At 36.6% G+C, this 27,801-nt stretch overlaps 1 protein-coding gene across 1 annotated transcript in view; it reads left to right on the forward strand.

The window, feature by feature from the left end:
- The first annotated feature begins 5,395 nt into the window (after positions 1-5,395).
- mrc2 (mannose receptor, C type 2) overlaps positions 5,396-27,801 on the forward strand; it is a 38,759-nt gene continuing 16,353 nt past the window's right edge. Inside the window, exons 1-8 of the mRNA XM_046866210.1 lie at positions 5,396-5,638; positions 17,745-18,173; positions 24,628-24,801; positions 25,290-25,454; positions 26,546-26,659; positions 26,889-27,032; positions 27,328-27,519; positions 27,605-27,759. Of these exons, the coding sequence (XP_046722166.1) occupies positions 5,515-5,638; positions 17,745-18,173; positions 24,628-24,801; positions 25,290-25,454; positions 26,546-26,659; positions 26,889-27,032; positions 27,328-27,519; positions 27,605-27,759 (1,497 nt within the window). The 5' untranslated portion in view covers positions 5,396-5,514. The remainder of the gene's footprint in view (positions 5,639-17,744; positions 18,174-24,627; positions 24,802-25,289; positions 25,455-26,545; positions 26,660-26,888; positions 27,033-27,327; positions 27,520-27,604; positions 27,760-27,801) is intronic.

Raw genomic sequence — 27,801 nt, forward strand, 5'->3', positions numbered from 1 at the left:
GCCAGTGCTGCTGTTTTCCCTCAACACCTAGGGACAAAATAGTGTCTTTGCCTGTCCACTAAATAGCATGCTTTTGGAAGGTGGGAGGGAACTCCTATGGACTTTGGGAGGGAAAAAAAAAAAACAGTGAACAACAGTGTTGTAGATCAGATGGGCTTGCGAATACACTTGCACTCATTTTGAGCAAAAAGCTTGTCATTGGCTAACCGAAACAAAAAGCTTAATATTAGACTTTAGATATTAGCTTTGTACACAAGTGCATTTAAAGATTAAGTTATACATACAACTTTGTAAGCATGCCTCTAACATCTCAAGGATTATGGTAATTCATGCTTGATTAATCTACTCCATGGCAAACAGAACATGTTTCATACTCTACTGCAGCATTAACCAATTGTTTTCATGACCTGTGGTTCAGGGTGGCCATGGAGCTAAAATCTATATGTATAACTTTTTTTTAAACATGAAATTGCAGTCTGCACACAGAGTACGAATGCAGGGTACAGCAATGTACCTCTGAATATTGGTACATTTTTGTATCTTGTTTGTACTTCTAAAAGAACATTTACGCACCACTAGCAATGGAAATGTACCTTTGTGTTCTGGTATGGTTTAATATTAGATACTGGTATTTTTCCATAGCATTTCACTGATGTTCTGCTGAACTGATTTGTCTTAATATTTCTAAATGAAAAAAGTACACGTGCACGGGGCAATTTTAATTGCTTCACAAGCATTAGGCTTTGTGAGCATTTTGTTTTAATGCGCAAAACAGCAGCAGTCTACGTTTCACAGTTTTTAATCATAAATGTAACATTCTAAATATACAAGTACAGAACATGCTTAACTCATATACTGGATATTCTGTACCCAACATCAACCAAATTCAATTAACATGTACAGTGTTTAAATTCTTTCTGAGCTTAGAGACAAAACTGAAAACATCAGGTTGAATATACAGTTCATCAGTTTTGTGCTCAAAACATGCAGTGCATGTTTAACAATAAAAAAAAGAAACTAAAAATAATTCTAGTAGTATAAAATACAAAACATTAGCAACTCAAGTTTAACTTGTACTGGACAAACCTGTATAAAACCTCAAAATAACATTTTCGAATTCACACATACGTGTTTCAATTTCTTCAGAGCTCAAATACAAAACTGAAGGCATCAGGCCAAATGAACTATTTATTAATTAGTTTTAAATACCAAACTCTCAAGCATTTTAACACCTCCTATCCTCTTGCTTTTGCAGACTTTTTTGTACTTTAGTCCCTCTTTAGACCTACAAATTATTTGACAGATTATTAGTGTGTGTAACAGTCTGTTCAACCAAAAATGTAAAATTGTCATCATTTCAACATCATGTTCCAAACCTGTGAGTTTTTCATCTGTTTAACACAAAAGATATTTTGAGGAACTGTTTGGTTACCAACATTCTTCAAAATGTCTTCTGTGTTCAATGAAAGAAAGAATTCATACAGGTTTGGAACAGCATTAGGTTGAGTAGATGACACTTCATTTTTTGGATGAACTATGATTTTAATGACAGAAGTAAAGTGGCAACAATTCTTTCTATCAATAATTTTACACTTAGCATTCCAGTCATCGGACCTCGCCAAAATCCTGCAAGCATCTCAATCTAACATTCAGATTATCATCAACTGTATATGTGTCAAGTGAGGTGTGGTCTAACTCATATCTAGACACTACCTACTTTTGAAAGCGATGTGTTCTCATGGGTAAACTACACTATGGCGTAGAATAAGCCACTAAGAAATCTTTCTTTATTTTACTATCATTTTAAAAAAAATTTGGCACTAAATCCACAGGGTTTCCAAAGTTTTCCAGACATAGAGCTTTCCAGGAAGCTTTTAAGAATGGTTTTGGAAAAAAAAAGAAGAATGATTCTCACAGCAAACATGACCCTCAATTCATACATGACACTTTGCAAAACTGGCAGCCAAAGTTGGAAGAGACGACTCCCTGTGTGTTTAAAATAGAATGTCCATCATGTAGGGGATGTTTGGAAATAAAATTATATATTTTTTGTACTATAAAGTGTTCATTCTTCCTGTGTGGGGACTTTCTGGAACACAGAGTAATTAATTATGACGCTTTCTCAGCATTTTTAATGATTACTTAGGAAACTACTGAGCCGAAAGCATCATATACATCATATGATTTACAACAACCAAATGACAACAGCAAGAATAAATTAGTTTAGTGGCTGTAGGATAATCAGCGATGCATAGAAGATATAGGTATATATTTGCATATGGATGGGAACATCAGTAACATCATTTAAAGTTTACTTGTGCCAAATATGTACTGCAACTGTATTACAAATAAATTAGCAATGTATTAATATTAGTATGTTTTTCCCATTCATATTGTGTGTACAGTTAGATTTGGTTCTTTCAGCAGGAAGTAAAATTCTCCTCAGGAATTATAATATTTTCTAAGTGTCTGTTTGTACATTAATTAATATAAAATCAGTTTAATGTGAGTTCAGATGGATAATGCATGCATGCATCTTTATATGTATTTTAGATAAATGTGTTAAAAAGAATAAACAGGTTAGCTTTATTAGTCTGGTTATATCCATTCATTTACCACAAGATGAGAATGTGAGTAGGCATGCTCCAGTTCTTCAGAAAATCCAAATGCTCATGCATTTTTTTTTTTTTTTTTTTGTTTAACATGTGATGGTGTGCTGATATGGATCTTTGGTATGGATTTTTTTTTTTTTTACCCCCTCAGCTCTTTGGCTCGTATATGCCCCGGCTGTGTTCACTCTGTGTTGGTGACGTGGGCAGTGTTGGCTAGAATAAAGCCTGCAGCTGCTCATGGTCTGGGAATGGAGGAGCACAACTCATAAGACTTCATCTTAAGTCAAGCATGTTCCTAGGGTTGTTTTTTTTTTTTTTTGGCTCGAGAAAATAGAGTACAATTCGTATCAGACACCGATCACTTATCAAAAAAGTTGTTGGCTGCCCCTTCGAACTTCTAGAGTCGATTCAATACAAACGAGTCGTAATGCCCATCATTATGCTGCACACGGGCGACTGTGTGGAACATCAATACAAGTCAAACCTGAACTTCGTGCCATGTTTGAGCCACCAATCAATAACACAATGAGCAGATTTGTTTCATTTCTTACTTCTTTTTTTTTTTTTTTTTTTGCAATAAAAACACCTCTAGGTTGTTGTTTTTCCCGATTTAGTGCTTCATTCGGATCGGCTGTGCTAGAGTTGCCAGGTTGATTATAATTCCTCTTTCTTGCAAATTTTACAAGTCACACAACAAATTCAATGGATACAATTTTCCTCCATTTTTAAAACCTTAAAGCAAAACTGCGTACATTAAAGCGGTAAACATGCACGATTTTTGCACACGGCACTTTCCTCATTCAATATCCCCATTAAAAATGTATTTTCTTCTTGATGATGAAAAATGTATTGGATGTGGTAACTCAGAGGGTAAGGCATTGGACTTTGAAGGTCATGAGTTCAAATCCCAGCCATGCCAAACTGCCACTGGGCCCCTGAGCAAGGACATTAACTCCATAGCTGCTCAGTTGTATGAATGAGATAAATGTAAGTCACTCTGAGAAAGAGTGTCTCCCAAATGCCATAAATGTAAATGTATGACCTTTGTTCACATGGATCCAGATGTGCATTTATTTTCCTGAAATGCATAGCGAAATGTCAAGTGTGACGATTATTTCACTCTTTTTTTTTGTACTATATTGAAATTTAATTTCACATAAAATTAAGTACTTTTCTTCTTCTTCTTTCGGCTGCTCCCATTAGGGGTCGCCACAGCGGATCATCCGTCTCCATACCCCCCTGTCCTCTACATCTGCCTCTTTCAAACCAACTACCTGCATGTCTTCCCTCACCACATCCATAAACCTACTCCTTGGTCTTCCTCTTTTCCTCCTTCCTGGTGGCTCCATCCTCAGCATTCTTCAACCGATATAACTCATGTCCTTCCTCTGCACATGTCCAAACCATCTCAATCACGCCTCCCTCACCTTGTCTCCAAAACGTCCTACATGCGCTGTCCCTCTAATAAACCCATTTCTAATCATGTCCATCCTCGTTATGTATGTTGTTGTAGGTCTTACTTGATGATGGTAATAGTGTTTTCTTAGTTTGCATGCACTTTTGTGGTCTGTGTGGGAGATTTAAAAAAATGATTGTGGTTGGAATGAATGATTATTAGCCAAGGGAAAAACAGTGACTATAACAGGGCTTGAATGGCTGAATGTCCACATCGAAACAACCATCCATTTTCTATGCTGTTTGTCCTACGAAAATATTACTGGAAGCCTTGGGCCTATACCAAGAAAGGCAGGGGACAGCCTTGACAGGATTACAGTTTAATACATTTATAATCTGTTTTCTTAAGATAGGCTCCGTTATGTGGTAAACCAACATGAAATGCTGGAAAAAAAAGACAAGCTTTTTGTTAACTTTTAGTTTCATGGTCCAGCTCTATAGTCCCAATCCTGTGCTTGGGGTACTGTCTTGTGGTGTTTTGTGAGCTCTCCATATGCTCTGGGTTCTCTGGTTTTCTCCGCTGTCCAAAAAATATGCAAGTAGTCTGATTGGCTTCTTGAGGGGTGACTGTGTGAATGCATGTGTGTCTGCCAAAAAGCAGTTACTGAAAATGATTGAACAAGTAAATGAATGAATGAATGAATGAATGAATTCATTAATGAATTAATGGTATTGCCATATATTATGACAGTGATAAGATGATACCTTGCTGTAGAGCAGAATTACCCAAACTTTTTTCTGATATACTTGTAATCACAGTAACCTCTAATGAGAGACATGAATCTGCTCCTGGGATGCATCAAATTTATTTATATTCCCTACATTTAATTTACATTTAGTTTTTTGCAAAAAAAGTTATATTTACTGTTTTTTCTTTTTCTTTCTTTTTTTCCTCTTCTCCTAGAAGTCATTGCAGGCCAAATCAAAGCTCTCCAGTTGTCAGCTTTACCCTATGACCCCTAGTTTGTCACAATAACACAAAAACACAATAATGAGCATATTATATTACTTTTCTATATACTCTATGATTTAATTATACCTTTATTTTTGTACATAAATAATGAAAATGCAACTCATCATTATACAGAATCAGTTAGGCCTTTTTTTATTGATCAATGCATAGAAACAAGTGCAGAACCTTACCCAAAACATGCGAAAGTCAATAAAATGAAAACAATAATTTAACTGTTTATTCTTTCTGCCCGGTGGTCCTGGTCCCCCTGCTGTAGAATGTGAACGGGACGCTGCCTCATTGGGGTTTGTGTCGCAATCTGGCAACCGTGATAGCGGCACAGCGGTGGAGTCTCATTCAGTCCGAGCACAAACTGCACTATAAACCCAACACACACTCACACATACACACGCACACACACACGAACACCATCTCGGATCGCTTCTCCGGCTCTAAGGAGGAAACTTTGAAGGGAGGACTTTGCCCCATTTCTCCATGATAACAGCGGGCATGCGTGACCAGGAGAAGCCGGAAAGCGCACGCAGGGACGTGCTTCATATTTGCAGATGCACTTTATATTTATTGCTTTTATGCCTGGAACCGGAGATTGCGCTCACAGGTGAGAAACTATTGTTGTCTAGGAAATCGGGGAACACGTTTTACATCCCCCCCTTGAATAACGACAGAGTGTGGCACAGATGCAATGCAAATTTGTTCATTTAAATCGCATTTTGCTTTCAAAGACAGTGGAGTTAACTTGTATCTGGCTTTACCGATGCAAAGGAATGCCACTAAAAGTCCAAAAGTTTGAGTGGAAACAGATGTGGCAGGAAGGGGGATATAGGGGGAGGGGATTTCTCTCTTTATAGGGTTCAAACTGCATCCGACACCTCATACTGAGACTCAGAATAGTGACTTGTGCCAAAATCTATGAATATAAACTATGGGGTTACTGATGGAAGTTTGGTGGGGTTCAACCCCCAGCAACCCCAAGCTGCAACTGTTGGGCCCTTGAGCAAGGCCCCTTAACCCTCTCTGCTCTGGGGGGCCCTGTGTCATCGCCGACTTTACCTTTAGACCCAAGCAAGAATTTCACCGTGCTGTACATTTACATGTGACATATAAAGGCATGTAATTTAATCTATTCAAATCGGATCAAATCTAATATGTGCAGTAGGCAGAGTTTGGTAGGACAGTAGCACAGGATTAGTTTAGGCTAGACTGACACACACACACACACACACACACACACACACACACACACAGTTCTCATTGTCAAAAAATTTTTTTTTCATCTCGCAAAACTTAAACTTCTGGTTGTCTGTGATGGTTTCCAGTCATTGAAACACAACTTGCTATTCCTAACCTTCTGGTTATAATTGCTCTTAATAACCAGCTTTAGACTGGTCTTTCTGTCCTGACTTTAGTCCTGAGTTTAGTTATCTTTGTGAGGTAGACATGGTCAAACACCAAATGCTGACAATTGGCCCCTCTATGGGAGCTTATAAAACTGTTGTGTAGAATCCTTTAAAGAAAAAAAAAGGTTTTTAAAAGAGCCAAGAAAATGTTAGCACTCTAACTCATTAAAAACCTTTAGTGAAACAATTTCTTCCATTTTCTTAAAATAACAGTTGGATAAAATGCATTAAGCATTTAGAATGAAATCTCAATTTAGAACCCTAACCGTTATCCTGTTTCATACCTCATAGAGAGTCCCTAAAGGTTCTATGGAGAACCATACAACAGAGTTGCTCCCTATACACTGCACTAAATAACCGTCTAAATTTAAGAAATAAATGCATGATTTAAGAAGATACAGACTTGTAACAAGGGGAATTATCTGTCAGTGCAGTAAGATAATTACACTTGGTAAGATTTCTTAAAATAAGAAAACATATCCAGGCTTTAGAAAAGAGCAAAATGCCTTAAAATAACATTAAAACACTCATTCCAAGCAGTCAATTTAGTCGAATTCATTTAAAATTAGCTTGTTAATTTTGTTTATTACAGTTTACTTTTCTTAATGTGTAAATCGTCTGTATTTGTTTATATAGAGCCATACAGTTTCCTTCTAAAACAAAATCTGAAAATTGTAGACCGATTAAACACATATTGTCTAAATAATGCAAAATACACAAAACCATGGTAGACTGAACTGTACGATACTTGTTGTTATTTGATTGAATGTTACAGCTTAGCTTGTTTGGTATCCACAGAAAACACAGCATGAACCACTAAAACATTACAAATCATGAACCCAGCTGCATTTTAGTGTGAGAGAAACTTTACAGCACATCACTATGCTGTTTAATATTATAGCCAGATGTTACTGTAAATAAGAATAGAAGGTAAGTAGGGGGTCGATGTATATAAATGCTTTTATTTAATTTCAGCTTCTCCCATTAGGGGTCGCCACAGCAGATAATGCGTATTCGTGAGCCGCATATTTGATTTGGCACATGTTTTTACGCAAGATGCACTTCCTAACGGGCTTGGGACCAGCACTAAGAGCGCCGAATCCTAACCACTAGACCACCAGCGACTTGGGTCTAATATTAATAGTAACGTATAATATATATTATATAGTAGCATGGTCAACTTTAGGAGGAATGGGATGACATCATCAGTTTAACACACTGCTTCCTACCAAAAATTGATTTGCAAATGACTTCAGTATAAAACAAGAAATCAGCAGAGGCGTCAGGTCTATTTTATAAGCCTTATGAGCAAGTGGAGTCTGAGGACAGCAAAGGCTGTTGTTGTATTTGTGTGTTATGAACTTTTGGTCAGTGGAAACGGTGACCTGAGGCCATGTTCTCATCCAGACGCTGCCTGCCTCAGTGCTTGCATTAGCCCTATTCACTCACACATGCATTACGGGCCGAACTGATTCCCGATCATCATTTGTTCACTGGACAAACAAACGGCAGGCGGAATTTCCTGTTTCTTTCGGTGTTTACAGAACAAAATGTCCAGCCATATAAAATCCTGACTTTGTCCCTCTACCATCTCTCCCTCACTGCTTCTACTTTTTCTTTCTTTCAGTTCCACAATTCTCAGATATTGAGCCATATAAAACCCAGACTTTTTCCTCTACCATCTCGCCCTCACTGCTTCTACTTCTTTCTTTTCTTTCTTTCAGTTCCACAACTCTCAGATCTCTTCACCCCCAACTCCACACATCTGTCATAATAAAACCTTCAGCTGGTAGGTCTGAAGCACAACATGGGAAGCCCACAATGTAATGGAAGACAGAGTTTACACTCCTACACCAAACTGCTGGTCCTCACACATATGCAACAAATGTTTGTTCGGCTTATTTTTCGAAGTGGATTTGTCTTTTATCTTATTTAGTAAAATATTCCGCTTACATGCAGGCTTTGCATCTTGGCCGTGTAAAGCCCACATTACACAGAAATTTCACAGCAATTAAAATTGACAGTCGGAAATTCGACACTTCTCAGCCTACGGTGTTTGTTTTTTAGCAGGGATATTTAGTATTGTGGTCATTTTCGAACATTTTCTGAAATATTGCTCAAGAATTGAGGTATGTTGGCAAATCTTTACATTTAGATAAAATAGATGTGTATGCATGATGATACATATGGCTTGAAGCTTTTCTCCAGCTTGGAGTGGGTTTTGCAGGTTTTTGGATTGGTACATGGATTATATGGCACTTAATTATACAGAATTATACAGCCTGTTCCTGCATGACAGTGTGCGTGCGCACAAAGCGAGCTCATAACTGACCTCAAAACCACTGAACACAGTTGGGATGAACACCAAGACCCAAGATTCCCCCACCCAACATCAATGCCTGACCTCACTAATGCTCTTGTGGCAGAATGGGCAAATCGTATATCCAACTAGTTCAAAGCCTGGCCAGAAGAGCAAAAATCTCATGTATTAAAAGTCTTCTGCATCTAATCTTTCTTGTTCGAAACCGCTTGTCTTGACAACGTAGCAGTCAGGTGAAGGCAGCGTATTGCATTACTTCTTCACAATCTTTTTCTTGTTGTTATCTGACTACAACGGAACAAAGAAACACAGTGTGCAGGCTAAAATAAATTAGTTAGGAAACGGTATGTGATTGACCACATTCTTTAGCAGTTTCTTTTGCTTCTGAAGGCAATTGTGTGTTAAGAATTCAGTTCATACACAAAGTATAAATATGTAATTGCTTCAACAATATTTTCAGCCACAGTCACCATTGTTTTATGCCTGTGAACCATGATAAAGGTTGTGTTATGTATAGAGGACAAAGCAACAACCTGCGAACAGCCTTACTGGTTGTGGTTGTTGTGCTGCCTCAACACAGATAATAACCGAAACCCCTCCTGAAGGCTAGTGTTTGCTCTCTATTCAAATTTGGCACTCTGTTTAAATGTTAGTACTTTCTGGCTGCTGTTCACAATAAAATTAGAATGAATCGACAGCGTTGCTCTTAACCAGCCCTGTAGCTTCGCCCACACATAGGCGCTACTGAAGCCAAAAGCAGCATTGTGTAACCAATCTCTCTCTGAGGACAGGCATATCGCCATCCAACCAGGCTGCACCGGGTCTTGGGTCGCAAACTTTCAGTCAGCATGCTGACCTGTGTGGGGCCTACGTGGCAGCATGAGTGTAAATCTTTTAACTGTTATAAGGAGTGTCTTTAAAATACCTTATGTAAGTCTTTAAACTAGAGAAAAGGGAAAGTTGTTTTCAATACCAATGCCAGTATTTTTGAAAACCATTATAATGAATATTAAATAGACTACAATGGACTAGACTTATTTTTCATACAATTAAAAAAAAACAATTACTTATGCATTTATAAACATTAATCATACAATTGTTAAACAAAAACTATTACCTGTCACACACACATTCAAACCGTCATATAAGGTGTCTGCATTTCTTTCTCTATTAAGGGTTTGTGTTAAGGAACAAGAGAATGTTGATGTTTTTTCCCCTTGAATTGGTTTCTTCTTTGACTGATCAACTCTACTGCGTTTGACATATTAATTGGTTTATTTTGAATAATAATTTCAAACTCACTTAAAAAAAAAAAAAATCCCAGCTTTGATTGATATTTTAATGTGAGAATCGATCCTCTTGTTACAACACTAGTAAAGAAAGAATTGACTTTTAATAAATGATTTTTTCTTTCATTTCTCTGTAGTTACTGAATTGTATGCTTTCAGTCTAATAGCTTCAATTAAAAAGTGATTGTAATTGTTCAGGGTTAAGCTGTAGTGCATTATCCTTTTTTTAATGTGTAACTGCAGGTGATTAATTGCCAAAAACCGGGCACGGCTCTTACATATAGCAGTAATGAGGTAAAAAAAGGAGTTGAGATGAATAAAAGATGGATGGAATAGTAGTTCATATCTTTTAGTACAAAGGAGTGAGTTAGCTAATAATGCTTGTGATTGTGCATTTCAAAATGTTTCTTTATTTTATTTTTAGCAATTTATATTTTTGTTAATAGGAGATGTTTGGAACAGGAAGGGTTAGTGAGTTCAAATCATGCTATTATTTGTTCCTTAAGCAAAGGTACAGCTTCCTTAACTCTCAACTGCTCAGTTGTTTAAATGAGATAAGGATGTGTGCCAAATTTCATTTATATATTTTTCACTGGCCTTTCTTTTTATAGTTAGTACGACTAAAAACATGTTAAAATGCTGAACAATGCAAACTTGTCCATCCTGAAGATTTTTCCAATGTCACAAATGTTAATGAACAGCTTAGATTTTTATTGTTTCAAAGCCCTGACATTGGAAACCATGGTCATCATGTGAACAATTTTTTTGTAAGTTTATGTGATGCAGTAATAATAATAATAATAATAATAATAATAACAGCAATTATTATTATTATTATTATAAAAAGGATTTGTTATGCGCCTCTAGCTATTGTCAGGGCTGCTGGCCAAGATTACAACACTGTTGTGGTATAATTTATCTACCATAGGATAATAATGGTTTATGCTTGTCCATGTTTTGAATGTATTTGTTACTTCACAATAATAATAATAATGATCTTAGTGCACAAGCATCTGTAAATTTTTGTGCAGTGATTTCATTCTATGACAATTTCCATTTTTCTGGAATAGCAGTTTTATCCAAACCATGTTGGAACAACCCTAATTCAGCATGAAAGAATTAGGATGTTTTAAAGCGGATCTCAACAAACGGCCTTCATCCATCTGTGTGTAATTGCAGAGTGTCTGCAATATAAGAGGGAAAAAACCCTTTGAACTTTACGAGACTGCTAAGTATCTTCAAAGCTTTTCCTTTATAAATATAAAGAATTGCATTTCGCTGAGGCACAACTGTCACGTTGGTCTTCTTTTTCATGCAACTTTAATGTCAAGTAGAAAAAAAGCAAGTTCAGTAGCACAAAAGCGAAATGAAAACACAAAAGAAAAGGGAAAATTATGTCCCAATTATGCCATCACTTCATAACAGAGTTTGGAAAAGTTCATCAGAGTTTACTTTAGTCCCTCTAACTGTAAGTTTGTACAGGAGTGCAGGATTTTCCTAAAGCTTGCTACTGCCAGCACTTTGTCCTAGTTAGACCACATTTACAGTAGCATAATGATTAAATACTGGCTTTCGCTCAAAGTCAACAACTGGAAAATGTGGAGAGCAAAAAGAGGAGGGCGCTAAATAAAACTGATTAGTATACATCTACATACAGAGACAAACAGTGTGACCCAACTTTTTGGTAAAAACACACATCAGTCATGCAGTCAGAGCAGCTGGCAGCTCACTCAGGATAACTGTGTACTATACGGTGGGCAGACCACAATGTGACTTGACAATTTATACACAGTTTGCTGAGCAAGGCTGGAGATATTAGTAGCGTGCTGTGGGTTGTTTTTTTTGCTGTCCTTGTTACTCAGCCTCTGTTTCCACTTTGTGGGTGTTTAGAGTTTACAGTTCTACAATCATCATCAGCAGCTGTGGGTGTAGCTCGTTACAGTGAAGTGACTTAAAGGTATGAGTGGGTGATGAGGTAAAAAATATCACACACACACACACGTATGTTGTTTTATATTTATATATATATATATATATATATATATATATATATATATATATATATATATATATACTAAAGAAATGAAGTTTGGATATAATTTAGAGTAGTCAATGTGCAGCTTGTATAGCAGTATAGATTTACTGTGCTCTGAAATTAACTTGGGATACAGCCATTATTGTCAAAATAGTTGCCAACAAAAGTAAGTACACCCTAACTGAACATGTCAAAACTGTGCGCAAAGTGTCAATATTTTGTGTGAGCACCGTTGCTATCTAGCACTGCCTTATTCCTCCTGGGCATGGAATTTTCCAGAGCTGCACAGACTGTTGCTGGGATCCTCTTTCTCCTTAATGACTTCACGGAGCTGCTGGATGGCAATTCTCCACCTTTCGCTTGAGGATGCCCCACCGATACCCTCAGCAAGGCAGTGTTTGAGGTTGTTGTTTATGTTGAAAAACTGGTGTTCTGCCCAGTTTCTGAAAGGAGGGCATCCTGTTTTGCCTCAGGAGGTCTTAGTACATGTTGGAATACATGTTTCCCTCAATAAACCACAGCTCTCTAGTACCAGCAGCACTCATGCAGCCCCAGACCATGATTCTACCACCACCATGCTTGACTGTAGGCAAGATACCGTTTTCTTGAAACTCTTCACCAGGTTGTCGCCACACATGTTGGACACCACAACAAGTTTATCTTAGTCTCATCAGACCAAAGGATAAGGTTACAGTAATTTCTGGTCTTGGACAGGTTGTCTTCAGCAAATTGTTTGCAGGCTTTCTTGTGACCAAGCTTTAGAACAGGCTTCCTTTTGGGATGATGTAGATGAAAACTGACTTGTTGCAGTGTGCAGCATATGGTCTGAGCACTGACAAGCGGACCTTCTGCAACATCTAAAGCAATGTGTCTGCACCTGACAGATAGCACAAGAACTCGGCTTCTTTGATCGACCCTTGCAAGGCCTGTTCCGAGTGAAACTCATCTTGGAAAACCTCTCTATGACCCTGGCCAATGATCTGTAACTCAGTTTTAGGGTTTTACCGATCTTCTTATAGCCTTGGCCATCTTAGTAGAGAGCAACAATTCTAATTCATAAATTCTCAGAGAGTTCTTTGCCATGAGATGCCATGTTGATAATCCAGTTGTCAGTATGAGAGAAATGTACCAAATTAACTGCTCTAATACAAGAGGTACAAAATGTATGGTCATGTCAAGCAGACAAAAACATTAACATGAATAGGACATATAGCCTTGTATAGTTAAGCGACGTGCAGCAGTTACCTAGTTACTTATCACTTAGGGTGCACTCACTTTTGTTGCAAGCTATTTTGACAATAATGGCTGTATGTTGAGTTATTTTCAGAGGACAGTAAATCTGTATTGCTATACAAGCACATTGACCACTCTAAAATCTTTTCAAGATACATTTCTATAGTATTGTCCCTTGAGAAGATAAAATAGATGAAGGTGAAATGTGAGTGGTGAACAATATATATATATATATATATATATATATATATATATATATATATATATATATATATATATATATATATACATACATATACATACATATACATACATATATGGAATAAAGCTCTTACATTATAGACGCTTCAAATAGTTATTCTGTTGTTCCCATGCTAACACTGGAGACTCCTTTACAAATGTTAAAAATGCTTCTCAAAGGAAAAGCACTCTATAACACCAAACATACACATTCTGCATCTCTTGACTGAAAATTTGGCCAGCTAAAATAAATAAATGCTAGAACAGTTTGGTATTAGACAACATACCAGAGCTCAGTAAATTCAATTTACCAATTTAAACAAATATCCATTAAAACAAATATGGGTCATGACCTGTTTTCACATCAGTGTACAAAGTTCTTGTATTTGGAAAACCAACCTTTTTTGCTCTTAGTTTCACTACAGTTACTGTGTTATTTGCAGAGGTGAGGTGTAACGAAGTACAAATAGTTCTTTACTGTATCAGTATCTGGTATCAGATACAACTTTATTTAACTTTTTTTTTAACTCATTACATTTTTAGACAAATATCTGTACTTTCTACTAATGACATTTTTAAAACATGCTTGTTACTTTATTTTTCATCTACTATTTTGTCAATGTCAAAAAATTATTTTTATTGCACACCGAATTCAGCTCATCAACATTTTTATGTCATTGTAAATTTTGTAAATAAAAATAGAATTAAATGATTTACAAACATCATAAAGTCATATTTTATTGACAGTGGAAAATGTAGACTATATTTTGAACATTTTAAGGAAAAATAGGGTAATTGTAAATTCGATGGCTCCAACACATCTAAAATAAAAGATGTGACAGGGCCATGTTTACCACTGTGTAGCATCACGTCTTCTGTTCATATACATATGGTATGCTTTGGGTGAGGAATGTTGTCCCATATGTGTCTGATACAGGATTCTAGCTGCTTAACAGTTCTGGTTGTCCTTTGTTGTATTCTTTGTTTCATGATGCACAAAATGTTTTAAAAGGTCTAGACTGCAGGCCAGTTTGGCACCAGGACACTTTTACTACAAAGTCATGCTGTTGTAATTGATCTAAATGTGCAAGCTGCCCATTCCACAGACACTAATGCACTCCCATACCATTAGAGATGTGGCCTTTTTAACTGAGCGCTGATAAGTAGAATAGTCCCTCTCCTCTTTAGTCCAGAGGACATGGTGTCCAAAAAGAAGTTCACATTTTGATTCATTCGTCCACACAACAGTTTTCCACTTTGCCTCAGTACATTTTTGATGAGCTATGGCTCAGAGAGGATGGTGGTATTTTTGGATCATGTTCACATTAGAGATGGTTTGGACATGTGAAGAGAAGGGACATAGGGTATATTGGTAGGAGATTTATGAGAATGGAGCCACTAGGAAGGAGAAAAAGAGTCAGGCCAAGGAGGAGGTTTATGGATGTGGTGAGGAAAGACATGCAGGTAGTTGGGTTGAAAGAGGCAGATGTAGAGGACAGGGGGGTATGGAAAAGGATGATCTGCTGTGGCGACCTCTAATGGGAGAAGCCGAAAGAAAAACTTTACGCATCCATTCTTCTTCGCATGATAAAGATTTTACCTGCATTTGTGGATGACATTTGAATATAGATTTTTACCCTTGTCCCTTGTGAGATTTCTCCAGATTTTTTAAAACCTTTGATGTTATATATTGTAAATGATGAAATATTCAACTGTTGAAGAACATTATTCTGAAATTGTTCCACAATTTGTAGGCCCAGTCTTTCAGAGATTTTGGTTAAGCCTCTAGAAGAAACTAAAACTAAACTACCGTAAAGCTTTTTTTTCTCAAACATCTTACGGAAATTGTTAATTAGCCTCATTAGTTGCAAAATGTTTCTCTAACTGTTTAAATCTTTTTAACACTTAATTTTTCCAGACTTTTGTCCAGACTTTTGTTGCCCCGTCCCAAATTTTTTGAGACGTGTTGCAGCCATCAAATAGTAAATTTCCTCAGTTTAAGCATTTGATATGTATTCTATGTTCTATTCTGAATATGACATTGGTTTATGAGATTTTCTAATTAATGCATTCGGTTTTTACGTACATTTTACAAATTTGCCCCAACTTTTTTGGAATTGGGGTTGTATTACCAAAGAACTGAGCTCTGCACATGATTAATGTTATAGTGATAGGGATAAAATGCAAGACAAAAAAAATCTTATCTTTTCATGATAAGCTTTTTTGTAGAATTCTGTCAAGTTAAACAGTCCTTCTTTCTCTGATTCCGTCTCTGTTTCTGACTTTCTCTCTATCTTATTTTCTTTAGCCTCCTTGGTCAGTAACAGAACCTTTGTTTGGTTTTGAGTCGGTGCCTTTCACTCCGTCTCCTATTTTTGTCGCTCATTCCCTTTTTTTCTCACATGGCCCCAGTTTGGAATAACAGCTGTGTTCTTGTTGCTTTTCAGACTGTCTTGCTTGTATCAGTTTTTTTGGCCTTTTTCTTTTATTCAAAACAATTTTTCTTCTTTATCCTATACCCAACACTTCTATTGCTCTGTCATTGACTTTCTTGTATTTTCTGAGTCACATTCTCAGGAGGAAATAGGAGAAGGAAAGAGTAAAAACTAAAGCGAAATATGGCTGGATGAGAAAAAAAAACTGTCTTTTGGAAAGGCTGTTGGGTTTGGCTCGCAACATTCATTTTTGTCTGTGCTCTGGATATGCAAATTTCTTCTACTACCTTGCTTCCTACTGCCTCCATCTTCCTTTGAATTTCATGTTTGCCTCTTCACAGATTTAAGCTGCTGGAGGAAAAAAAATACAGATGTGTACATTAATATGCAAACAAAATGACAGTTTCTACGCTATTTTCACCTCATTGTATTTAGAATTTTGTAGATTTACACATTTCATAAGGTTGTGTCGATACCAGTACAATGCTTATTTAGTTGTAATTGTGAAAACTGCTCTGCTACCAACATCTAATATGTAATGACACTTTTTGATGTAAACCTTGTGTACGTTATTGCACTAATAAATGGACAGCAAGAAGAAACAGCGATCTGGACATATTTCAGAAATAGCAAGGAGAAATTACAGTACCTTCCTCTCTTGAACATACAACTAAGCATGAGGAGTTAATTGCTAGCAGACTGCAACAGTACCCAACACTGCAGCGAAATCTAGCTAGATGAGGAAAGACTCAGCATGAGGAGATTCTGTAAAGTCCCTGATTGATTAATATTTATAAAATGCAGTAGGTTGCTACTTTTTTGTATTGTCAGAGAATCCTAAACAGCCTCCAAGAACTCCCAGACCACACCACGTCATATAAATATGGCAGCCATAGACTACACGTCCCAGCAACAGTCAAGATCACATTTATTTAATTAATGACAATCCACACCTGTTCACTAATCAGACACACCTGTAGCAATCATATAGTTGTACCATTCTCAGTAATGCTCGGAAGATTTACTAGTAACTTACCAATATTTTATTGATTTTTTTTTTAATTTGTTCCTCCTTTGCACCTTAACAGAACTTTGCATTTACATAGATTATGGTTTCATATTTCCGCTCGGATTTGTCCGCCTGTTTATTTTCAGTAAAATAATAATTTAATAATAATAATTTTCAGTATCTGTCTCTTTTCACCCACTGTGACAGGTATCAGTACTGGTATCAATAAGTAAAATTAAAAAACAACCTATTTCAAAGCACTTCTAAGCAAAAAAACATTAGGGCAGTCCGAGAATGTTGGTAACCAGTGACCACAAAATCTTCCATCGTGAAAGATCATACTAAAGTTTATACTAAAGTTAAAGGACATACTAAGGTTACTTTCATTAAAAAAAATAACAATCAAAAACACATAAGTTGACCATGAATGCGACATGTGAAAACACTTGTAGTGAATCACTCGGAGTAAAATGTGTTTTTAGCCAGAACTATGGGGAAAATGGGATTTAAAGGAGATAGAAATGTTCAGGTTTGGCTCTACATGCCCACTGTCTTGGCATGTGCTGAGCATAAATTTTCAAAATGAAAAAAAAAAAAGATTTCAAATCAGAATTTTCACCTTTGACTTTCGCTAGTTTTTAGTTAAAATTTTACTACGCATATTGTTTGCCCTTCTTTTTAGCATGGTTTTCTATTGATTTTCTAGTGCACTAATGAGCTCTTCCTCTTCTCATTTCTGTTCTCAGCACACGAGTCTGACTCTGACACCTTTGCCTTTTTCCATGAGGGGGTGCAAGGCTGTTTGGCCGTACGAGACCACGCACTTTACCTCACAACATCCTGCGATGCTGATGCACAGCTCTGGAAGTGGGTCACTCGCAATCGCCTCTTTAACATAGGCTCCTCCCTCTGCCTGGGGATCCGAGTGGGAAATGGGAGTGCACCGAGCGTTTTGCCTCGTCTCAGCGTATACCGATGTGACCGCGAACCTCCTCTGGTACGGTGGTCATGGAGCTGCAACAAGTTCCTGGATGATCTTAGTACCTACTTGCCAAATCCGAGCCCGCCCAGAGATGACCGTAACGTCTCAGCTGCTCGGGCCTCAGTACCAGGCGGTAGCACACGGTGGAGACTTTATGGTGATAATCAGGACCTTTGTGAGAAAACCTATCGTGGTAAGTTATGCTCGGTTCTTTCTTGTGAATCTTGAGGATATTTTGAAATATTTTTAATGGGAGCAATAAGGCTGATAAACTACAATGCCCTCCATAACCTTTGTACAACAAAGCAGATATACTGCTGGATCAGTAATCTGTAAAACTACTGTTGGCTACATTTTCTGGGATGTGTTTGCACATCTGGAATCTGATATTGTTTCCTATTCCTCTTGCCAAAATTGCTTAAGCTGTGTTATTTTTGATGGAGAATGTTGGTGAACAGCAATTTTTGCCACAGATTCTTGGCCAGATTTAGGTCTCAACATTGATTGGACAATTCTAACACATTCTGCTTTTTGGGTATAAAGCCACTTCAGGGTAGATTTGGCAGCATGCAGTAAGACAGACTGCAGACTGGAAAAGTTTTCTTCGAGGATTACTTTGCAGTTGGCTCCATCCATTTTGTCCTCCACTCTGACCAGCTTCCATGCTTCTGGTGCTGAAAAACATCCCTAAAGGCTGCCACCACCGTGCTTTACACTGCGGATGGTGTTTTAAGGGTATGGAAGTCCTGGGTTGCAGCCACATATAAAGCTTTTTGCCAAAGCTTAGTGGTGCAACAACTGCATACTTAAACCAAAAAAAGTTTTTCTCAGATTGTGTTACCATAGGTTCCTTTATGTGTAACTTAACTTGTATAACTGACACTGTATTGTCTATAGTTAACTAGATAAGTTCTATGTAATGGCCAATATACTAGCTTATCAAATTCTCTTCTTCTTCTTCTTCTTCTTCTTCTTTTTTGGGCCTTCCATTAGGGGTCGCCACAGCGGATCATCCGTCTTCACTTGGTTGACATCAAATCATAGTAATTATTCAACAGTAGACAAAATACACAATAACAATGCATAATTTCATTAATAACAGGAATTTAAAAGCAGCCCTATGTGTATCATACCAAGTACATCACTTACTGAACCAGACAATATGTTTTAACACAAATATATATTGATGTATGTGGAATAATGTAATTTGCAGTCCACTAAACAAGGACAGCATTTCTTACTCTCACTTTAGTTTTATAGTTTCCATGCAGGACCAAGAAAAACAAATATGTCCTATCTTGTTTAATCTACAAGTAAAACATGTCTTGACTTAGAAACTTTATTTGCTGTTAGTGTAAAATTGTCAGAATTTTTTTTCATTATATGATTTTGAGCTCAAGGTTATAAAATAACACAAAAAATACTTCATGAAGCAGAATGTGTTGGGATGGATGCCGTTATAGGCCAGAAGATGATTGATGTCAGAGAGAATGTGAGTGCTGTCCTGATGGAGGTCTGGAGCACATCTGGGACTCTTTAGATCAGGATCTGTTTCATGCTGGCAGATTTGTAGCCAAGGGCAAATCTGAGTGCGCACCAAAGAAGCAGCCATCTAATAAAACGCATCGTGTTTGTAAACAGTAGAACAGGCTTTGTGAGTGAGTGAGTGAGTGAGTGTGTGTGTGTGTGTGTGTGTGTGTGTGTGTGTGTGTGTGTGTGTGAGTGAGTGAGTGAGTGAGTAAGTGAGGCAGCTGGTTTGTTTCTTAAAGCTGCGATATTCAGTGTTCAGTGATTAATCAAGACTCTATAAATGTCTGGATGGATCATCTATTGAAATTGCCTGTTTTGCCTCAGGGTGAAAAGGAGCAAACTAATACTGATTTTCTGTAACAGTACTTTTTAATACAATGAAATCTGTTGTTTGTTTTTTTTAGTTACGACGTACATTTGTATTATTTTTTTCATCATTTTTACACAGTGAAAATATTTCAAAGCATTTAATCCTAGATGACAATTTAAAGGCATTATGTTCATGTTAAAATTTGCCAACTGCAATGTCTGAGCCAGTGGAGACAGGTTTCTATTGATGAGTTATTGTTTAAAATGCTTCAAGGAAAAGAATGAGATAATGATCTGCAGATTATGCAAATCAGGGCCAAATCAGGACTGTTTTCACAACAAATTGTTTGGAATGTAGTTAATATTTCTGGCAGATTTGATATCATGCACGAAAATGTCATGATGTTAACAAGTAACTAACAGTTTTTCCTAGATCATTCTGAGATTTAAATATCACAGTAATTTTTTTTTTTTTACTGTTGTTCCTAACTCGATGTCAGATACGGCCCAGATCGCAATAGAGAATATACAAAATATATAAATGCTAATTTAATAGGAAATGGAGTTATTGTTGAGGTGATTTAGTGCACCGAAGTCCTGTTAAATTAAGTGTTGACCCTTCATATATGATATTGTTTAATTGCAGCTTGACAGTAGTTTGGCTCCAAGACAAATCACGAGTGTTCATGAAGCTGATAATTTAACATTTTCGGAAGGAGTCTCCCATGTAGAAACCTGGGCAACACCCACATATAAAAGGGAAGATATATATTTTATAATTTATAAAATTAACACACACACACACACACACACACACACACACACACACACACACACACACACACACTTATTTTTATGGAATGCACTTGCTTTTAAATTAATAATAATTTCCAGGAAACCTTTTTTTTTTTTTTTTTTGAAAGTGCCATTGAAAATGTATATGTATTACTACTATAAAAAATACAGATTTTTAATAACAAAATCTTAATTTATGTCTATGTACAATTTAAAAATAAACAAATATTAAGCATTATATGTTGAGCAAGTACACGAATGAAGAACAAAGCACATTTTAAAATTCTGTTTAATACATTCTTTTCTTTTTCTCAGAAAAACTATTTAAAACAAACAACTTTTACTATTATAAGGAAAAACATTTTAATAATTTCCCTTAGGTCAAATAACTCATAATAAAGTATACAGCAAGGCATGTTGAGTAAGTGCATGAGTGAAGAACAAAGCACTGTTTTAATTTTAGCTAATACATGTTTTAAAGATCAATTGGGAAAATAGTATTTTACTATTATTAAGAAAATAACATTTCAATAACAATTTTATTTAGGCCCAAAACCAATTAAAAATAAAGAAATAAAATATGCAGCACGTGTGAAGATTAAAGAACAAAACAAATATTTTCATTGCTTTTCAACTGCCTACAGGCTTTCGTTAAACCTTCATAAAAGAAAACTTTAGTACACATCCGTCACGGAAAAAGCACATTTCCCTATATTCAGGATTTGGAATATTGCTAATAGCTTTGTCGTCTAGTTAATAAGTGGTGAGGTTCACCTTAGAAAACGTTTGATCTCTGTCATTGCCAACAAAGAATATATAACAAAGTATTGAGATGAACTTTTTACCAAGTACTTCTTTTCCACCATAATTTGCAAATATATTCTTTAAAAATCAGACAATGTGATTTTCGGGATTTTTTTTTTCTCATTGTGTATCTCATAGTTGAAGTGTACCTATGATGAAAATTACAGGCCTCTTTCATCTTTTTAAGTGGGAGAACATGCACAATTGGTGGCTGACTAAATACTTTTTTGCCCCATTGTGTGTGTGTGTGTGTGTGTGTGTGTGTGTGTGTGTGTGTGTGTGTGTGTGTGTGTGTGTGTATATATATATATATATATATATATATATATATATATATATATATATAAAAAAACGTCACTAGTATTTTATTATTTAATTAATTTTTTTTATTTATTAGTGTTATTTTTTTAACACTAATTAAATGTTAGTGAAGGGAGACACGTAATTTTTGTCAGACATGAGCCATAGGTTCCCGACCACTGATCTAGATGAACCTATATAATATGTATACATATAGCCCTTGTTATGAAATGGGTTTCTCTTATACTTAAGAAAGCAATCAGGATATAGTTCAGTGTTCCCTGTTTATTCTTTCCATTGTATACATGGGTGTGTGGAACAGCTTCAGTTATTTTAATAGATGTAGCTCTATGCTTTGAGTGCTTTTAAAATTTTATCCGGTACGATTTCATCATAGCCTGGCTATTTCAGAATTACATCTTCCACTGCAGCACTTTGGTCCAAATTACATGCTGTGTAACATATAAAATGGGGAAAAAAATAGCAGAAGTGCCTGAGAGTCTTACTGGGTTGAGAGGCTGAACTCAGGATGACAATGTGATTTAATTGCAGACGATACAAAATGTTAGGGCGGCTGCACTTCGTCGCGTCGTTCTCTCCCGGAAAGTCTCGGATTTCTGTCAATTGGCAAAAAACTCTGAATACTTTGCTCGGTTCTGTCTTGCGATTTCTTCAGTCGTCTGGTTTGTGGCGAGGCATGCGGAATGAACTGGAGTGTTTTCAATTCGATCTTATTCACTGGTTTATTTTGCAAGCATGTGTGTGCCTCTGTCTGTGTGTGAAGGCACTGTGAAATATTTAATGTCTGCCCTTGTTTTTTTAAAGGAATACTCCAACATTTTTCCAGCCTAATGTCTATTTTACACATCTGTAGTATATGTGTGATTTCCACAAACAACAATTCTGACGCTTCAGAATCAGAATTCTCGTTTTTAGCATTGTCTCTGATTTAGTTATCTGGGGAGTTTGCCTATCATCATTCGCTGCCTTTTTAATAAGTATTGTGAACTAATATATTAGGATGTTTCTGTGAACATATTTTTTTGCTTGTTAATTGATTTACCTCCATTTATCTTTTTCAAGCTAATATGGCTTGAAAACTTGGTCATGTGACAGTAATCATGTGACTACTTACCTGTCTATACTGATCATGTGATTACTTGTTAATATCTAGAAGACAAGGGCCAAAAGCATTCATTTTTTGTATTTTCTTCAACTGATATGTATAGAGCAGAGATGCCAAACGAGGGCCTGTGAGCCAAAGTTGCCCCATTGTGACCATATATATATATATATATATATATATATATATATATATATATATATATATATATATATATATATATATATATGACAATAGGAACAATAAGGAAAAAATGCCATTTGGAAGTTTAAAAAAAAATAAGGATTAGCTTCATATCTCTTATTAGAAGTCACTCATTAGTTTTACAAGTCATTAAACTTATTGTACAATGAATTGTACTAGAAGTTTTACTGAACTATATCTTTCAAAATAAATCTGCATTAGTTAAGCAAATTAGAGAGTAATCATGGTGACTTTCATGCTAATATAATGTGCGGCAACATTTATTTTTGGCCCATGGCCCTCAAGCAAGTTTGATTTGCGCTTCATAGGAAAATGTTTGGGGATATTAGGGCTTTTATAAAGGCTTTTTACATTTATTCCCTTCCTGAGTGCCTCATATTTCTTGAACAATCCTCAAGTTGGACCTGAATAGTACCAGAGGGACATTTTTTCTATTCTTGAGCAGTATTTATTGCATATTGTTCTTGGCTGAGCAATTTTTTGATTGTACTGAGGAAAAAAGTTTTTAAATCTAAATTCACCCGATAGTTGTTAAGATTTGTTAAAAAATTTGGATATATATTTCTTGTCAAATATTTAATGAATTTGTCAATTCAACCTGCTTAACTGCTTTTTTGACATGTATCTAGTCTAATTGTGTTTGTTCGGTTTTTTTTTTTTTATTATTGTTGATAAAACCACAAAAAAACCCTTTAGGGCAACATCAGAAGAATTCCTTGGTTTTATTGCAAATTTTGTTAAACCAAGAAAATGTAACATGAAATGTATCACAAATGTTATAAAACATTTGCTTACATTTTTTAGGGAGAAAAAGGTTAAAATCTTATACTAGATACCAGCAAAACCAAATGGATTCCAGTGATCTATCTGACACTGTTTCCATTTAAAGTCAAAATGGTTTTTGCAATATTTGTATTCTTTTCCAAATCCTACAGTTGTCTGGAAAATATTTCAGGAATACATAATATGAAGATGGTGATACCCCAATTAGAAAAAAATTATTTGTATTCTCAGGAAAAAGAGGCCTCTCTACTTATCTGTCAATCATGCTACAGAAATTTGTAATCTATACAATACAAGGATCATAACCAATATATATTTTTGAAGACATGGCATCAGAGGAAATCCTAAATAAAGCAGTTGGATGTATGTAAACTTTTTATTTATTTATTTTTATTTAGGAATTTAACTAGCCTGACTACACAATTAATAGTAAAATGGTACAATGTACAAATCGATTTAAAAGGATGTTTAGTGTAATCTAGTGTTGGATGAAAGTTGAGACCAACTTGGGAAATTGATGTGATACTATTTAGGACATGTGTACATGTACACAAGAGTATTTCTTAGAAAGGGCAAAAAATGCAAAACATTCCTTTGCAATATAAATACAATACATTCTCTCCAGGTGTATTCTGTAACTATTGTATACACTGGAATTGTGTAATGATTTCCAATTGCTGCTGTTGCAGCAAATGTTGTCATGTATTGAGCCAGTCCCGGATGAAACAAGAGATTACAGTCCAAATATTGAGTAAACCTGAATTTTCTTTTGTAATTATTCTTTTTTCTTTTTTCACAGAAATTTATACTATACAGGGAAACTCTCATGGACACCCATGTTATCTGCCTTTCCTATATGACGGCCAGTGGTTCCACAGTTGCACCAGCGTCGGGAGAGAGGACGGCCATCTTTGGTGTGCCACCACGCATGACTATGGCAAAGATGAACGCTGGGGATTCTGCCCTGTAAAGAGTGAGTGCTCTCTGCTTATGCTATTCATTCTGAAATAATATTACACAGCTGTTCAGAGATTTTCACTTTACTTTGACCTTACTTTGACATGCTCCAAACAAATAATCTTTATTTTTATACTGCATTAAAATCAAATGCCATTTATATGAAATGACCGACTACTGTAGAAAAGTTGTGTATTGCTCTGCAAGTATTAACTCTTCTAGTATTAACACAAGGATCTTTGTTACACACAACATTAAAACATGTACAAACATTCTGTGATTTGGCAATTGTTTTTTGTCTTTCATTTTAAGCATCCCTTCTGGTTATAAAACACCAAAAACTGAGCTAAAACAAACACAGACAAAACTGTGTATAATTCTTCCTGTTTAACACCTCGACTGTTTCCATTTGCATGGCTCAGACATACCAAATCTTACCAACTGGCATGCTAGTAGTTTTTAGCTCAGTGAGGACATACCTGCTTTGTTTCTTTTTTTCTCCAGGTGCAGACTGTGAGACATTTTGGGACACAGACTCTCTGATGGATAACTGCTACCAGTTTAATTTCCAGGCCACTCTGTCATGGGAGGAAGCTCACACCAGCTGCAAACAGCAGGGGGCAGAACTGCTGAGTATCACCAAGGTGGAGGAACAGAGCTACATCAATGGTGAGAGAGTTTGGGGGATATGATAATAATAATAATAATGAAGACATCATTTAACTTCAGAAACTCTAGGAACATTTTCATTTCTTCTGCAGAAACCAGGGCTGATTTTTGCTTCTGGTTGAGCATATTGACAAAGAAATATGTACTTTTGTGTTCCAACTATGTCTAATTAAACATATATTTGCTTCATCTGTTTCGAGTCCATTGTGCTATGCAGAATTGGTAGTGTGAACCATCACTATCAAACAAAACATAACAATGACTAGCCATACACTCAATTAATGTTCAAGTATTAAATAGTTGACATTAGGTGCGTGTGTGGACCTTTGTAAGCAAAAAACCTGAAAGAAATTGGACCTTTAGTTGAATAGCTCTCCCTTAAATGTTTACTTCCTTATTAGTCTCTGAACATTGGTGAAAATATGGCTTATTAACACTGTATATATACGAGGTGGTATCAAAAAGTTTCAAGACTATTTCTGTTTACAATAAAGTACTTTATTTATCTACATTTACACACTATCAACTTAAAAATAGTTCCTTTGCACAGCAGTACAGCTTTCCCATCGTTCCTGCCACTTCTGGAATGTGTCTAGGAAATCTTTTCTAAACTTGCCAAGCATCTTCTGCTATTCGTGCACTGGTGTCAAAACGGGACACTTTGAACTGGATGTTCATCTTCCGGAAGAGGACGAAGTTAACAGGAGCCAAATCTAGCAAGTATGGTGAATGTGGAAGTAAGATCATGTTGTTTCTGGCGAGAAACTCACATGTGAGGAGAGCTCAGTGCTAGGGTGCGCACGTGTTCAGAATAGCAGACGTGGTAACGCACCAGTTGCACAGCTTCTGATGTACACAAGACGATGTCTTTTTGGAACACTGACTTATGAAGGTTGGTGCTCCCTGTGACTGTGTGTGCAGCCTTGTGCTGCCATCTGTTGGCGGGTTACAAAATGAGTCTCGAAACTTTATGATACCGCCTAGTACTATACGTAAAAGTAGTGTGTACAAAAGCAAGCCATTTGTTTAAGAATACCTGTTTGCATTAAATATATATTGTGTTTCTGTATGTGTTTGATATATTTCTGCAGGATTCCTAACTGGTTACAGCTCCACTCTGTGGATGGGTATGAATGACTTGGACCTTAACGGAGGATGGCAGTGGTCTGATTCGGCCCCTCTTAAATACCTCAACTGGGAGACAGGTGAGCGGAATACCGCCCATTAGAACAAGCTTATACACATCTCTAGAATGGAACAATGGCACGATTCATTTACTATTTACTGGGAATTTTAAAAGCCACTGCTGACTCACTGTGATTTCAAATGATCGGTGTGAATCTCTGCCTTTTTATTTGCCGTCTGAGAGACTGCAGGTAATAGTCTGGATCTGGCAGAACTGATTTGAACAATGCGTGTGTGTTTATGTTGTAGACCAGCCAAACCACGAGAGCGATCAGAACTGCGGTGTGATCCGCACAGAGAGCTCAGGGCGCTGGCAGAACAGAGACTGCTCCATGGCGCTGCCTTATATCTGCAAGAAACGGCCCAATGCCACCCTTGACCCTTTTAGCACAGGTTTGTGTTTCTACAATTTTTTTTTCTCCCTCATTTAGCTAATGGCTGAATTTTAGAGGCTACCCTTCTCTATCACAGAACAATTAGCAACTAGCGAGAGCGAAGGCTGTCATGTGCATGCTCTGAGGCACGACTCATGCAATGTCAGGGGTGGCACACATTCAGTATGAGGAATATTTTTTCATTTTTGCATCCGTTAGTTTTAGTCATCCATGATTGGTGAGTGTGTGTGTGATTTATAAGTGTTCCTCTGCATTCATGGTGATCTCTATTTTCATTGTTTGTATGTTTTTAGACTCGTGGACAGACGACGGACGCTACCAGTGTGACGTCGGCTGGCAAAATTTCCAGGCGGGCTGCTACAGACTGAACTCGGACAAGCTGGATTGGAATCATGCTCAGAAATCCTGCCAGAAGATGGACGCTCATTTAGTCAGCATCCACACACTCCCTGAGCTGGAGTTTATTAATATGTACATGAAAAGAGGTGCGTGAACATACACACATGCTAATACAATGATTTTCAAAAGATTCAGTTGTATTTACCACTCGATTGTTCCTTGGTTTGTCAGATGTAGAAGAGCTGTGGATCGGATTGCATGATATCGCCATGCAGATGAATTTCGAGTGGTCAGACCGCACGCCCGTTATCTTTACATTCTGGCACCCGTTCGAGCCCAACAACTTTCTAAATACACAGGAGGACTGTGTCATCATGTGGGGTCCTGTAAGTGTCAGTAAGAAATGTTATTAAAATGTGTCAATAAGC

This window comes from Silurus meridionalis, chromosome 14 (genome assembly GCF_014805685.1).
Source record: "Silurus meridionalis isolate SWU-2019-XX chromosome 14, ASM1480568v1, whole genome shotgun sequence".
Classification (NCBI taxonomy): domain Eukaryota; kingdom Metazoa; phylum Chordata; class Actinopteri; order Siluriformes; family Siluridae; genus Silurus; species Silurus meridionalis.